We start from the raw sequence: 17053 nt of genomic DNA, 5'->3' as shown, positions 1-17053 counted from the left end.
CCAGAGATGAATGGATCATGCCTCAGTGAAAAAGACAAACATGCAACAAAGGATCACAGATGCTTCCTTTCCAGAATGGATGGGAATGGAGCAGGTTTGTACAGCTACTTATCTAACTAAAATCTGAAAGCACAGCTGTGGGCCCCCACCCTACAGGCACACAATCCACATCCCATGTAGACCTTTGCTTCCAGCAGGCATCTGTTTATCTGTCTCTCTGCATTTAGGGAGTTTTAAAAATTAAAATAAATATCACCAGGTTGTGTAACCTGTGCTTACTCCAAAATACAGGCACCCACCCCCTGGAGAATGATAGTAGAAATGCTACATATTTCCATCTGAAGGGTGAAAAACAACACTTACTTCTTCCGAAAGGAAAGCTGGTTCACCCATGGATGCATTGGTGCATGGACCGATGTTCAGGATGCTGTCACAAACCTTTAATTGAAAAGTTAAAGCAAATGACATTTCAGAGTATCCCTTCAACAGCAAAATAAGAACACTTCAAACTCTCCTTCAGCTCTTGCAGGCAGAACAGGGACATGCTAGGACACATAAAATGCATTGGTCTGCCATCACAAAACGGGATTCAGAACGCAAAGCTTTTGCCATCCAATTTATTATTTAAATGATATTAAAAACACAGCTGTTATAAAGAACAGTAAATAACGGATCACACTCATCAAATGTAATGTTTATCAATATCCACCAAAAATAAACACTGACAATGTAAAGCTAATTACTAATATTCTCTTCTATAGGGACAATTGGGTGCACATTGTGGCTGAGGAGGACAAAGCGAGGTCATCCCTTAGTGTGGGGTGACACTGGCTATATTGGGGCTTGCAAACATGCTCTTGGGAGAAGTTACAGGAAGCCCAACTGTTTTCATGCATCACAGAGCAGAACAACCCTTCAGCTTACTCTGACCTTTAAAGACCCAGGCCATTGTCAAGAGAGCTACCCCTCATCGCTCAAAAACAGATGAAGGCTCAATGCGCACAGCTCTGAAGCAACTGTTCCAGTCTGAAAAATGCATATTTCTGATAGTAAAGACTGTCCCACAAGGGTATAGGGCATCTACAGGCTAGTGACAGAGAACGATGAGAATTAATTTGTAGGATCTTTGCAAAAACAAATTACATAGGATTCATTCTGGCACAAGCGTACACACTCTAGTGCTTTAAAGAGACAGCAAGTGAAATGCAATTGTGTTCAGGATCTTATTATCATCATTAACATTACCAACTGAACACTGAAATGGAGCAAAGAGTAGAGCACCTGTGTGGGAGCAGAGCATAGCAGGCAGAGGCGCAGAGCTCAGCTGTTTGAGTGGGACATTTGTGCTGCTTGGAGGCTGGAGCACAGTAGGTAAGATCCTCTGGAGGCTCGTGGGGAGGAGCCAAGCTTGGATGTTTGATTGTGAACACTTCTCCTGCTCGGAAGCTCGAGAAGAGTGGGTCAGGCCCTCTGGAGGCTCTGGGGGCCTGTGGCGAGGAAACACTGGGCTGCTTACTCCTGGGGCCACTACACCCCCTATGTGACCACTTCCTTTGGGAAGCGTGCACAACCCTGTCACAGAGTTCCTAGTTTTGCTATCAAGATGGAAGACTTTCAAAATTGTGTACATATGAGTCAGCTTCCCTTAGGGATGGGACTGACCTGAGAGGTGGGCACACCTCTCTGACTTCTAATTTTCCTGCCTGCCCAGGTGCCAAATGGGCCCTGGGGCAGGGGGCCAGCATCCTCTCCTTTGAAGGAAGCCAGACCTACAGATAAAGGGAGGTGGGCTTCTTTGTAGGGAAGGGTGTGCTAACAATCCCTGCCAGAGCAGGCTTTGCTTCTGCTCGCCCGAGAGCAAAGGCTCTCAGCCCTGGGGATCAGAATCGTGTATGATGGTAGCACGCTAGTTAGAACTAGTAAACCAGCACACGGGTTTATAGTAGGGTTTCAGGGGGCACCTCTAAGGTGCCCTCTTGGTGCATGTATTAATAAATCCATCACTGGAATCAGCGAGTGTTTATTAATACGAGATGCTTGAAACCAAACATCCCTATTTTAGGCAAAGCCATCATGTAGCTGGAGAACTCGTACTGACCAGTGTCCAGCACATAAACTTAAAATGTCTTCCCTGTTCACTCAGTAAGTTTGAGAATCGACAATGACATAGTGGGAGCATATCTGCTTGTGCAGATATGTCCTCATGTGTAATATAATGCACCCTGTTGTAGGGATGTAATGCCTGCCGTAGGAGTGACTTACATATACTGCATGAAGTGTTAGGGGCACTGCACACAGGCTGTGTGCCATGTCATGTTTTCACTTTTAGCTGCGCCAAGACACGCAGCCTCAATGGCAGTCTGCATGTGCTAGGTGAGGGGTCTCTGAGTGTGGCACAATACATGTTGCAGAAGTAGGGGACCTTCTTTGGTACTCATGCCATAGGTACCAGGGGTACCGTTTACAAGGGACGTATACGGGGGTCAAAGTTTTGCCCTATTCGGGTACAAATGGACAGCTTTAGGGAAAGCAATCTGGCGACAGGGACCCGCTTAGCAGGAACCCAATGCACTTTCCGTCAAAATTGCATCAGATAGGCAAAAAGAAGGGGCCCTTTCCTACTATAAGAGAGTAAACAGTCTAAAACTTGATGCACCATTTCTGGGGAATCAGGCGGCATTGCACCCATTCAAGTTGGCCTAATCGAGGCTGCTTGGCATTTCACTCACCACAGACGGAAAGGTTCCTTGAGTAAGAACAAGAAATGTGGCAAACGGATCTTTGTTCACGTTAACAATGGTATGTATTACATGTATGATGACACTGCTCCTAGCTGTCCGTCGTTGAGAAGGTCTAGTTGGAGGGACCCAAATAACTCGGACTTTTAATCAGTAGAACGCCAATCCTTAGCTAAAAGGGCAGCCCTAAATTGATTTGGACTGTCCACAGGTTGAATACAATCATTCATTCTGACTCCTTGACTAAGAAGAATGATAAATATGATCTATTTTTTTAAAGGGACCTGTATCACAGGGGCCAGGCCAGAGTCCAGGTGGCCTCGTTTCCTTGGTGCAAGTTACTACCATAAGAAATCTTTCTCTCCAGTTACTGAATGCAAAGGGGTATTAGCAGTGTACTCAGAGTGTATGCAGCCTGGGGCACTATGGAATTTATTAGTTTATTTAAACATTTACATTCCTTCTAATCCCACTTAAACTGAAGACGAGCTAACAAAACTGGATAGTTACTTATTCAACTTAAGAGCTCAGCACTCCATTGCAATGTTTCTTATCTCAGGAGATGTCAGTCTCAAGCTTCCGCTAAGCCCCCTGGACAATGTGCTTGCTGAAACAATCTTCGAATCTGAGATACCCGACACAATAGTCTAATCTTGTGCCCGTCCATTAAAAGCACAGCAAAAACCTTTGTTGTTAGCCCAACAAAATTTAGTGAATCTAAATGGTCGCTTTCTTGAAGCTAGCTCTGCTCATCCAACTTCTAGGCCTGGACATCAAATCACCATAACCTGCTTTTCTTTCCTATCCGAGGAACACTTCAACATCATTAATCCAGTCAAGATGGTTGATATGGAATTCTCACGTCCTGAAAACTAAAGCATTCACGATAAATCTGTCCCCCAAGAGGAAAATATAAAGCAAGGATTGGATAAAATACAGGGGGCATCTGCCCTGTGTGTGCATTTTTAAATAAATCCAACACTGGCATCAGTGTGGGTTTCTTATTCTGACAAGTTTGATACCAACTGTGGAGTTCGTTTTGACAAATTCCCAGACCATATACTTAATATGGTTACCCTGCACTTACAATGTCTAAGAATGGACTTAGACACTGTAGGGGCATAGTGCTCATGCATCTATGCCCTCACCTGTGGTATAGTGCACCCTGCCTTGGGTCTGTAAGGCCTGCAAGAGGGGTGACCTACCTATGCTACAGGCAGTGGGTTGTGGGCATGGCACCCTAAGGGGGATGCCATGCCGGCTTTTCCTTTTTCTCACCACCAACACACACAATCTGCAATGGCAGTGTGCATGTGTTAGGTGAGGGGTCCCTTAGGGTGGCACAACACATGCTGCAGTCCTTAGGGACCTTCCCTGGTCACAACAGGGCCCTTGGTACCACTTGTACATTTTACAAGGGACTTCTCTGTGTGCCAGGGGTGTGCCAATTGTGGAAACAATGGTACATTTTTTGTGAAAGAACACTGGTGCTGGGGCCTGGTTAGGAGGGTCCCAGCACACTTCTTAGTCAAGTCAGCATCATTATCAGGCAAAAAGTGAGGGGTAACTGCAACAGGGACCATTTTCCTACAACAAATAACTATGAAAAAAGTCCAAGAATTAGGAGCTGTCCCCTGACATATAGGACAATCAGTAAAAACTCAATATCATCTGGTTTCTAAAGTGTTTCAACTGGATCAAGTGGCAGGAGAGAGATTTGGACATCAATGGAACCCTATACAAAAATTCCCAGTTTCATTTTGCAACAGGAGGTTGAAGTTTGGCGCACCAGGCGTTTTTTTTAACAGCAGCCTGCCCTGGATTTTCTTCCATGATATTGAAAGTCTACAAACATGCACACTGAAATTTGAACCAACAGAAGTGATTCAAGTTGGTGAACTGGGAATTCCTCAGGTGTAGGTGGCAGCGTCAAGGGTCTCGGAGTAGTGAAGGGTTGCAACCACACAACAGGTGAGGGAGCCTGGGGCACAAGTTCACACTACTGGCTGGAGGGCACCTGTAGCCACAGGATACAGTAGCAAGCATAGAGGTGGGCGACCTACTGAAGGCGCAGGCCAGTTGTTTGGCTCTGGCTCAGCTCGAGACCCTTTTAAACCCTCAGCCCCAAAACGAGCTGAGCTTTCATATGGTATCTGTCTGCTACTCAAACTGTAACTTCATATATGCACCAAGAAGTCAAGATTAAGGATTGACCCTTGATGTATAAAATAGATACCCATCTAGTGGTTGAATTGCACAATGCGAAACCAGAAATACTGGATCAAAATACTTTATTTCTCTGTGCCTCCTTTTTCTTTATATTGCTTATCGCAGCACGTTGAAATGTGTTCAGGGTGTGTAAATAAATCTCTCTCTGGTTTGGCTTACCACACTATAACTTTGCTGCAAGTGTGATAAGAATATAGCTCGCTGATACGGCACACAACAAATGGCTCACCTCTGTATTTAATAAACGGATCTTAATGCAGTGATATCATCTGATGTGCTAAGATGAGACTCTTCACACGTTGAACCAATCTAGTTGTTTGTTTTTTGGGAATATTGAAGACGTTTTTCCTTAATTTTATATGATGCTTGCTGCACAAATTAACTGCTAAACATTTCCCTGGTGAGGTTCCTGCAAGGACTCTTAACGCCAAGCCATGGCTCGCCCACCTCTACATAAGGAGGAGAGTTAGAGTGCAGTGAGTGAACATAAGAACTCATGTGCAGAGGAATGGTGAGTGAGTGTGTGTGTATGTGTGTGTCACGCGCACTGAGCCCAGCACACTCACTGTGCCTGCAGCTGCTCCACCAGCAGCTGTGTCCCTAATCCCCCGCATGCGATCAGCAGCTCCTTGCCATACCAGTTGTTTGTGATAAATGGGGCTGGTCTACCTGTGGATCAACCAATCAGAAAGGAAGCTGTGGAGCAATGGATGCTGTGAAGTGTCAGTCACCAGCAGCTCAGCAATAGAAGTAGGGCCAAGAGATGTGGATGCGTTGGCCTCGGTGTTTGCCTTGTCAACTCAGGGGCCACTATGGTAAGTGTAAGAACAGGAGACCATTGAAACCTTTACAAACTCCCGAAAGATACTCATAAGGAAAGCGAGGTCCAAGTTAACATGCCACAGAAACAGCACATCACTTTCAGCACCAACCAGCTGAAAACATCTTGGTGCAGGTGAGCAAATGCTGTCAGTATGTGAGGAAAAGCTGCGCAAGTGTGTAAACTGGGAACCGCTGCAAATAACCGGTTGCCTATAATTGATAAAAACTTTACAAACTTCAGAAAGATACAAGAAAACTCCAGCAGATTGTCCATTCATTCCAACAGCACTACAAATATGGTAGGAAAGGGTGGCACAAACCTACTATTTACAGATGCAATCGTTTTGGGGAGCCGTAGTATGCTTGACTATTAGCCTTAAATAATAAACAGATCATAGACCAAAAAGTTAAGAAGCAGCCCATCCATGGGCTGTGTCCTTCACTTCGCTGCTAGAGGGTGAGGGTGTGGCATAATGGCTACAGTTGCTGGCCTTGGAGCTGGAAAACCAGGTGAGTCTCACTTTGGCTCAACATCCTCTGATTCTGGGCACATTAATCTCCCGTGCCTACCAAAAAATTAACGTGTCCTTGTTTAATGTACACTACAACAAAGAATATCAGGAAACTACAACTCATCCAAAATGCCGTCCTGAACCTCTGCCGTCAAGAACAGATCTCCCAAAACCTTAGGACCCTCCATTGGCTCCCACCCTGAAGGCGCTAGCTACCATCCCACGCATCCGGAAAACCCCTGCCGGAGGAAGATCCTTCACATACCTCGCAGCTAAGAGCTGGAACAACCTGCCTACGCACCTCTGACAAAGCCCATCTCTTACCATCTTCAGGAAGAACCTCAAAACATGGCTCTGCGAATGAAGCCCAGATCCACCACCAGCGCCTTGAGACCCTCACAGGTGAGTAGTTGCGCTTTACAAAAACACACAAGCAGGAAACAACAACCAGGCGGGGAAGTGGGAGGGAGGAGAAGAAATGGTACCTACCTCAATCACAGTGCCCCACTGCCAGAACAGAAATTACCTTTGGCCAGCACTGGCCAATTAAGAAGTCTGCAGAGAAGAGGGGTGCTGCAGCCAACAAATGCTAAGCCACGGGTGGGCTTCAAGCCCTTTTCAGACTACAAGAGCATCTCGCTAGCGATACGCATGCTCTCACAGGCTCAACCCTAAAAAAAGGCATGTGATTGTCCACAAGATGGGACTTACAGCTCTGACCCTGATTTATAAAAACTGCTGGAAACCAACTCTTTGGTCAAAGCCACTGAGAATGTAAAACAATCTTGTATAGGCGGGCAGGGCAGCCTCCTTCCAGTTTTATTCAAAACAAATTATTGATGGCAGGCATCTTTAATCAGGTCCATTTTCTCTGGGGCTAACAATACACAGCTCCATTCTGGATTTCTGGAGCAATTCTGAAACCCATATTAAAAAAGGGCATTCAAACCGACCTAGCAAATTATAGATCCATTTCTTTGCTGGACATCACATCCAAGAGTTTTGTAAGAACAGTACTACAAGGTCTTGTAAGTTTGGTTGCCAGCAAAAAACTCAATCCCTAGGGAACAGGGCAACAATTGACCATAGTTTTGTTCTTAAGGTCTTAGCAGGAAGAACAATAAATAAATAAAGGTGGTAAGCTTCACTGCTTTGTTGATCGCTGTGCAGCTTTCGACCTTGTGGATCAAAATCTGCTGTGCACCAAAGGTTTCAGAACTACAATGAACCAATGATTTCTATTCAGACAAAGAAATGGTTGTAGGAGATAACTTTTGTACAACAAAGAAAACACATCTACTAGCAGGACAATACCGAAGCAAAAGATCAAATATTTCACCGTTTCAAATCCAGGACATCTGGAATAGAAGAGCTAGCCATCGAACTCCGAACATTGCTAGATGGTCTTCAATCCACATGGGTGAGAAGAAAGACCTCAGTATTATACTGTGTTATTTACAAGTGCTTCATAACCCTGACAGGGTTGCAAAGCACCTTGATTTGTATTATGTTTCTAGCCTTTCGCAGTACATAGTTGAAAAGGTCTCTGGTTGTTGCCCGGTGCATGGAATCTGGAGGAATGCTTTAAACGGTACATTGCTGTCACAGCATTTAAGTGTGTAGTGTTGTGGAAAGTATAAAAGTGGAAATATTCTGCATAACTATCACTTCGGACTCCGGGTATGATCGCCAATGGCAGATCTCTCAGTGGCGTAGATTCCTAGACAAGTAACTAGATAACCTCTTGTAAGGAAATGCCTCCTTGGCATGGTTGCCCCCTGACTTTTTGCCTTTGCTGATGCTATGTTTACAATTGAAAGTGTGCTGAGGCCTGCTAACCAGGCCCCAGCACCAGTGTTCTTTCCCTAACCTGTACTTTTGTATCCACAATTGGCAGACCCTGGCATCCAGATAAGTCCCTTGTAACTGGTGCTTCTAGTACCAAGGGCCCTGATGCCAAGGAAGGTCTCTAAGGGCTGCAGCATGTCTTATGCCACCCTGGAGACCTCTCACTCAGCACAGACACACTGCTTGCCAGCTTGTGTGTGCTAGTGAGGACAAAACGAGTAAGTCGACATGGCACTCCCCTCAGGGTGCCATGCCAGCCTCTCACTGCCTATGCAGTATAGGTAAGACACCCCTCTAGCAGGCCTTACAGCCCTAAGGCAGGGTGCACTATACCATAGGTGAGGGTACCAGTGCATGAGCATGGTACCCCTACAGTGTCTAAACAAAACCTGAGACATTGTAAGTGCAGGGTAGCCATAAGAGTATATGGTCTGGGAGTTTGTCAAACACGAACTCCACAGCACCATAATGGCTACACTGAAAACTGGGAAGTTTGGTATCAAACTTCTCAGCACAATAAATGCACACTGATGCCAGTGTACATTTTATTGTAAAATACACCCCAGAGGGCACCTTAGAGGTGCCCCCTGAAACTTAACCGACTATCTGTGTAGGCTGACTAGTTTTAGCAGCCTGCCACAAACCGAGACATGTTGCTGGCCCCATGGGGAGAGTGCCTTTGTCACTCTGAGGCCAGTAACAAAGCCTGCACTGGGTGGAGATGCTAACACCTCCCCCAGGCAGGAATTGTCACACCTGGCGGTGAGCCTCAAAGGCTCACCTCCTTTGTGCCAACCCAGCAGGACACTCCAGCTAGTGGAGTTGCCCGCCCCCTCCGGCCAGGCCCCACTTTTGGCGGCAAGGCCGGAGAAGATAATGAGAAAAACAAGGAGGAGTCACTGGCCAGTCAGGACAGCCCCTAAGGTGTCCTGAGCTGAGGTGACTCTGACTTTTAGAAATCCTCCATCTTGCAGATGGAGGATTCCCCCAATAGGGTTAGGATTGTGACCCCCTCCCCTTGGGAGGAGGCACAAAGAGGGTGTACCCACCCTCAGGGCTAGTAGCCATTGGCTACTAACCCTCCAGACCTAAACACGCCCTTAAATTTAGTATTTAAGGGCTACCCTGAACCCTAGAAAATTAGATTCCTGCAACTACAAGAAGAAGGACTGCCCAGCTGAAAACCCCTGCAGCGGAAGACCAGAAGACGACAACTGCCTTGGCTCCAGAAACTCACCGGCCTGTCTCCTGCCTTCCAAAGATCCTGCTCCAGCGACGCCTTCCAAAGGGACCAGCGACCTCGACATCCTCTGAGGACTGCCCCTGCTTCGAAAAGACAAGAAACTCCCGAGGACAGCGGACCTGCTCCAAGAAAGGCTGCAACTTTGTTTCCAGCAGCCTTGAAAGAACCCTGCAAGCTCCCCGCAAGAAGCGTGAGACTTGCAACACTGCACCCGGCGACCCCGACTCGGCTGGTGGAGATCCGACACCTCAGGAGGGACCCCAGGACTACTCTGATACTGTGAGTACCAAAACCTGTCCCCCCTGAGCCCCCACAGCGCCGCCTGCAGAGGGAATCCCGAGGCTTCCCCTGACCGCGACTCTTTGAACCTAAAGTCCCGACGCCTGGGAGAGACCCTGCACCCGCAGCCCCCAGGACCTGAAGGACCGGACTTTCACTGGAGAAGTGACCCCCAGGAGTCCCTCTCCCTTGTCCAAGTGGAGGTTTCCCCGAGGAATCCCCCCCTTGCCTGCCTGCAGCGCTGAAGAGATCCCGAGATCTCTCATAGACTAACATTGCGAACCCGACGCTTGTTTCTACACTGCACCCGGCCGCCCCCGCGCCGCTGAGGGTGAAATTTCTGTGTGGGCTTGTGTCCCCCCCGGTGCCCTACAAAACCCCCCTGGTCTGCCCTCCGAAGACGCGGGTACTTGCCTGCAAGCAGACCGGAACCAGGGCACCCCCTTCTCTCCATTCTAGCCTATGCGTTTTGGGCACCACTTTGAACTCTGCACCTGACCGGCCCTGAGCTGCTGGTGTGGTGACTTTGGGGTTGCTCTGAACCCCCAACGGTGGGCTACCTTGGACCAAGAACTAAGCCCTGTAAGTGTCTTACTTACCTGGTTAACCTAACAAATACTTACCTCCCCTAGGAACTGTGAAAATTGCACTAAGTGTCCACTTTTAAAACAGCTATTTGTGAATAACTTGAAAAGTATACATGCAATTTTGATGATTTGAAGTTCCTAAAGTACTTACCTGCAATACCTTTCGAATGAGATATTACATGTAGAATTTGAACCTGTGGTTCTTAAAATAAACTAAGAAAAGATATTTTTCTATACAAAAACCTATTGGCTGGATTTGTCTCTGAGTGTGTGTACCTCATTTATTGTCTATGTGTATGTACAACAAATGCTTAACACTACTCCTTGGATAAGCCTACTGCTCGACCACACTACCACAAAATAGAGCATTAGTATTATCTATTTTTTTACCACTATTTTACCTCTAAGGGGAACCCTTGGACTCTGTGCATGCTATTCCTTACTTTGAAATAGCACATACAGAGCCAACTTCCTACACCTCTGTTTAGCACTTCTAGGTTAAGCAGAAGGAGAGCTTTGTGGACAGCCCAGTTTGCTCATGAAGGAATGGCTATGGCCATGCCAGGGGTGTGGAATTTATTAAAAGATCTACTTGTCCAGGGGACAGGTTGCTTCTCAAATCTACTTCTCCTGTAAAAAGATCTACTTGTCCCTTTGGTGCCATGTAGTGTGGGCCAAACTATGGCAGCAATCTCATTATGTAAGAGCTCTGATAATAGCCTCTCTCATTATGCCAGGGCTACTACCATAGTAGGGCTTGAATACTTGCAGTTTCAATCCCTACTGTAGCAATTTCCTTATTTTGCCACCTTTCTGCAGATCTGCATACTGGGGCTGGAGGAAGCAGTAAGCAATAGTTCCAGGGCTGGAATGCCTTGGAGTCTGCAAACCTACTAACCTGCATGTTTTAAAGATTTTCACCAGCTTCCCTTTAATATTTTCCCATAATAAGAAAGGTTGGACATTTACTCCTGACAATGGCAGAATTAGAACTTCTTCCAGGGTTGGGAAGAAAGTGGCTGGAGGGAAAATGAACTTGCAAATGCTCAACAGATTTTCACATGAGCAAATCTACACATGCGTATTTACCCATGCTAAAATACAGTTCACAAATATTTTATAGGGGTACGACATATACCATGGGTGCACTTTTGTGACTTTCTTTAAGAATTTGGGGCCACATGTAGGTAGGTTCAGATTTGCGACCTGCAAATTGCGAGTCGCAAATCCGAATGTAGGATGGTGTCCCTGACACCATCTGTGATTCGCAAGGGCTTCGCAAATGCCCACCTCATGAATAATCATGAGGTGTGTCGCAATTTGCGACCCCCTTGCGAATGGCGGCTCTCACAAGGCTGGTGGCCTGCTGGAGACAGCAGACCACCATGTCTGTGACTGCTTTTCAATAAAGCAGTTTTTTTTTTTTGTATTGCAGCCCGTTTTCCTTAAAGTAAAACTAGATGCATTACAAAAACGAAAAATGAAACGTTTTCATTTTACTTTTTCAGAGCAGGCAGTGGTCCAAAGGAACACTGCCTGCTCTGAAAAAATGTTTACAGTGACATTCACAATGGGGAAGGGGTCCCAGGGGGACCCCTTCCCTTTTGTGAAAGTGTTAGCACCCATTTGAAATGGGTGCAAACTGCGATTGGTTTGCGCCCGCGTTCGAGGTCACAAAACAATCCTACATTGCACTGTGAGTCGCAATTAAGAAGGGAAAACAACCTTCCTAATTGCGAGTTGCAAACCCGTTTTGCGATTCGGTAACCAGGTTACTGAATCGCAAAACTGGGTTTGTGCATCGCAATGTGCTTTTTGCACATCGCAAACAGCGAAAGTCGCTGTTTGCGACATGCAAAAAGCTACCTACATGTGGGTCTCGGTCCCTAATTAGGTCTGGTGTTAACCAAGACATTTTGTTTTTATTAAACTTCTATTTCTCTCTCTTTCGGATGGCTTTACTGTGAGTGATCGCATTCTGCTCTTCCACAAGGAGCATATTGGCACACAAAGTAGTTTTGTTCAGTGTCAGGAACAACAGTGGCAATCAGTGACGTAACGAAACTGAAGGGTGCCCCTTTGCAAAGAACATGGAGGAACCCCTCTTCAGACTCACTCAGGGCAGGTGCTGTGCTGAAGGGGTCCCCTGGAGGGCGGCTGCGGGGCCTTTGTTATGCCACTGGTGGCAACATGTGCTTTTAGAGTTCAAAAACGTTTTGGTTTTTTTTGCCAGTGTTTGTTACAATGTTGAGGGCCTGGTAGCTCCCACAACAATAAAGTGTTACAAAAGCCATGTCAAAACAAGACACGCATTGATGAAACTAAAGGACTTATAAAAATATGTCAGATCAGTTGGCTTTGTCAGTGTTTGTTTATTTTCATGCTTCCCATAATCGTGTTGAAAATGGTTACACTGATTTTCCATTAGAAATATTTTTGGGAAATACTAGCATGCATCAAAACATTTTACTAAATGACACTTCATTTGCATCTAATCAGAGAGCATTCTGGGAGCATTATACTTAGCCTCATAGCCTAAACTTTTCAAACATGTGTATACACTTTTTTTTGTTTTGTACTGGAACCAACGTCAGTAGTGAAGTGTGAGCTTAAATCATTTATTTACAGCACTCACCCTAATAATGAAGACTTTCAAATAATGAACCATAAATACAAGTTTGAACAGCATTATCTTTTGGAAACACATTGCCTCAACTGCAGAGAGTTCCACTCTCTGTAAACAGGCACCTAAAGGGTTTGTCCTGCAGAGGGTTGGGCCTACTTGTCCCAAGGACAAAGTAAACATAAAAACTTGTTGCCCTTGACCCCAAACAAGATGTCCCCGGGCAATTGGAATTCCACATCCCTGCCATGCACTCTATCTACAAGGGAATCCTTTGATTCTGGAAAAGTACTTTTGAGCATTGTTGGCACCTAGTTGTCAGCTGCACGTCTGCAGAATCCAGATCCCTGCACAACAGAGCTTCTGATGAAACGAGTTGAACCCAGGCAGGTGAGAGAGGCAGATCTAATTCATAGTGCACCGAACAAGAAACACAGCATAAAAAGACCTGCCTAAAATGTAGCCCCAAAAAACAGTAAAATACTCCACTGACCCTCTGTAGCTTAATAAAGAAAGGGGAAGTAGCACAGCGAATACTTACATACATGTGAACTTGATGCAGTTAGAATAACTTTGGTATTGATCACGGAGTACTCCAAAATGGTGTTGAGCAGACAGAAGAAACAATCACTCACTTTTCTTACTATTTTTTTCTAGAGTTCAAGTATTCGTCCAGCTTAGATGCACGGAGTACCTGCGTATTTACAGAATTTTTAGAGAGTACAAATACCTGTTAGGGCGCCCTGGCCCTAGAGATCCATAAATGAGGTAAGGTTTTAAGAGCTTTTCTGCATGACAGACAGCGATGAGTCGAATGATGTTCAAGTTGCTGAAGAATGAACATACATCATGTCCTTGAACATCCAGCGGTTGTATACACAGAGCTAGTCTAAACTACTAAGATATCCACAAATGGAGGCACTGCATAGCACAGTAAGCAGATCACCTGCTGCAGTTTAACCAGTTGCAAATGATGGGTGACAGTGGCTACAAGTCCTAAATACAGGGATTAGGTTAATCAAGATGTGAGCTCGCTCACCACTGCCTTTAGTATTTGATAATGCGTGATCTGGGCAAAGCGGCAGAATCTTCTGCGGAAGTCTGAGTTGAAAAACGCGAGTTAGAGACACTAACCACCTGAGGCATAAAGGAAAGCTCATCATCACACTTTGGAGTTCAGTTTCAAACAACTGTGTGACATCCAGTAACAGGCTTCTGTGGTACAGCAGGGAAAAATGTTGTGTGCAAGATCCGTTTTCCAAGCCAAACTCATAGTGAGCTGGGCTTCATCAGCATGACACACGAAAGACAGGTTTATCGACCAAACTACTATGGCTTAGGGAGTCACAGAGGTTGACAAGAGCTGGGTTCAGGGAAGAGAAATGTGGTACTCTGCAGATCAAAAGGGGGATGGCATGATGCACAACTGACTGCAGACCCAATGGTAAAAGGGAATCAATTTTAAAGCTACCTTTAGATCCATCCCACTGCAATGCAGGAATGGTCGGGGACATGGTGGCGAACGCCACAGATAAGTCAAGAAGCATCAGTGCTACTTTGCCACGCAGACGGAGTATCATTTGCAGTTAATGCTGAATATTGACTTTGGCGCCACCGTCTGCCCTGAAGCCTGCTTCCTCGGAAGGACAGCTGGCCATTCACCTCTCCTCTTGAAGTCATACAGCAGAAGAGCGATAGGTGTAAAGTTACGCATAACAGAGGTACCAAAGGAGGGCTTTCAGGAATGAAATAATGCAAGCCTCTCTCCAGTCCTGAAGGAGCAATGCCGTACAGAAAGACACATTTACCAGATTACATAGTATGGTGGCAACAGGCCATCTGGTGAACCCAAATTAATTATTTTTATAAGCTAAGTGGGCCGCACAAGTGATACAGAGAAAAACACATTAAGCATCAAGGCCTGCATATGTCTGGTACTTTGGAAAGAACACTCTGATGTCTCAATATTTTTTCCAATATGGTTCCATTAGTTTGGAGGAGAAGGTGTCAAATTCCTCAGATTTTGTCTACGATCAATCATGATATCATCTACAGCCAACAAAGCATGAAGTGGGCGCTTCCAGCGGACAAAAAGAGGAACGAAGAGCAGGTTGGGAATGGTTTAACACTTATTCTGGGGAGATGCTCCTGCTATGCCCTCGTAAGCACAAAGCCACCAGACATACCTCGAAGGAATACGTGGACAGCTGGGTTCCGGACTGTGCCTCGTTGCCATACACTTCAATCTCATCAACTTCATCCAGCATGGCCTTCCCGCCTGCATCAGAATAGAAAGAAAACCAATGAGGATAGAGGAGGCAAACTATACCAATAAGCAGCAGCTCAGAGAGCACTGGAGATACACCTAGAGGTCAGTGAAGAGGATGAGAACGTGACGAAAAGTGAACAAGTACACAGACTGAACACTAAACGCAGTCATTTAGTAGAACTTGTCTGCTTACAATTGACAAGTACTGCTGACGTCCAGTACCAAAATATAAATATAAGAATCATACATTCTACTGCGCTACAAGGTGGGAAGACTTCCTGTATCTTGTTAACCTGTCCTGTGTCGTCCCTCATCCACCGACCCTTGTTCTAGGTATTTCTGAGGACACTCAAGTGAAACATGAGCGCTTCTCATCATTAAAGATGGGGCACTAGCCCTTGGATTCCATGCTACCCTCACCAGAGTAGGGAATAGACTGAACATAAAACAGAGCATATCATAGATCTGGGAAGAAGCGCGATGCTGGCTTCTTTGCATAGCGGTACGAGGTTTTGCTTAAATCTGGGTACATTATTCCAGCCGCCTGGGTTTACTTTTTGGTCCACCAAGTGAGGGTTTCACCTCACCATTCTGCTCCTGCATTCAATGCTTACATTAACTTCCCTTGATAAGAACCCTATAAAGAGTTCCTATCTCTTCCGCAGTAGCTAAGGGAAATCCTGGAGTCACTGTGCACGCGTCACAAAGTATATGCTACATTCGAGGCAGAGTGTTCTACATTTTCAAAGATGTGAGCAGTCAAAAGTGTAGCTAAATTACAAAAAACACAGTGAGCGCTCAGCAAGTGTGATGCTATTAATTGTGTTTGACCAATGACTTTGTGTTTCACCACTGCACATATTAGTTGCTCAATGTTCACCAGTAGCACATTATATGTTTTGTTCAGTTTACCCGCCTATTGGCTTTGACATGGCATTAGCCATTACATTTTGTATTCAGCTCAGCTGCCTATTGGCTTTGACATGGCATTAGCCATTACTTTCTGTATTCAGTTTAGCCGCCTATTGGCTTTGACATGGCATTAGCCATTGCATTTTGTATTCAGTTCAGCTGCCTATTGGCTTTGACATGACAGTAGACATTACATTTGATATTCAGCTTAGCTGCCTATTGGCTTTGACACGACATTAGACATTACATTTGATGTTTAGGTTAGTTGCCTATTGGCTTTAACGTGGGGTTAGACATTGCAGCTGAGACATTACAGATGTCTGTGTTTTTCCAAGCTGTGTTTTTCCACAAGATGAACCAAGCTGTTTTCTTCACACCAGACCTTAGCTGATAAGAGCACGTAGATTTTGTGTTTACCTCGCAATCCAGTCTGAGAGCAGAATGGCTCAGTGTGAGAAAGTAGCCTCTTTCTAGCCTTGTTACCCCCACTTTTGGCCTGTTTGTGAGTGTATGTCAGGGTGTTCTCACTGTCTCACTGGGATCCTGCTAGCCAGGGCCCAGTGCTCATAGTGAAAACCCTATGTTTTCAGTATGTTTGTTATGTGTCACTGGGACCCTGCTAGTCAGGACCCCAGTGCTCATAAGTTTGTGGCCTATATGTATGTGTTCCCTGTGTGATGCCTAACTGTCTCCCTGAGGATCTGCTAACCAGAACCTCAGTGGTTATGCTCTCTCATTTCTTTCAAATTGTCACTAACAGGCTAGTGACCAATTTTACCAATTTACATTGGCATACTGGAACACCCTTATAATTCCCTAGTATATAGTACTAAGGTACCCAGGGTATTGGGGTTCCAGGAGATCCCTATGGGCTGCAGCATTTCTTTTGCCACCCATAGGGAGCTCTGACAATTCTTACACAGGCCTGCCATTGCAGCCTGAGTGAAATAACGTCCAAGTTATTTCACAGCCATTTTACACTGCACTTAAG

The 17053-nt window shown here is 45.5% G+C and overlaps 1 protein-coding gene across 1 annotated transcript in view; it reads right to left on the bottom strand.

Moving 5' to 3' along the window:
• CPSF1 (cleavage and polyadenylation specific factor 1) overlaps positions 1-17053 on the bottom strand; it is a 274839-nt gene that overhangs the window by 202159 nt on the left and 55627 nt on the right. The window contains exons 14-15 of the mRNA XM_069221150.1: positions 15068-15159; positions 364-438 (exon numbers count right to left, since the gene is read on the bottom strand). Coding sequence (XP_069077251.1) covers positions 364-438; positions 15068-15159 — 167 coding nt within the window. The remainder of the gene's footprint in view (positions 1-363; positions 439-15067; positions 15160-17053) is intronic.

The sequence above is a fragment of the Pleurodeles waltl genome, chromosome 2_2 (genome assembly GCF_031143425.1).
Source record: "Pleurodeles waltl isolate 20211129_DDA chromosome 2_2, aPleWal1.hap1.20221129, whole genome shotgun sequence".
NCBI lineage: Eukaryota > Metazoa > Chordata > Amphibia > Caudata > Salamandridae > Pleurodeles > Pleurodeles waltl.
This window is presented reverse-complemented; position numbering and strand designations above follow the sequence as displayed.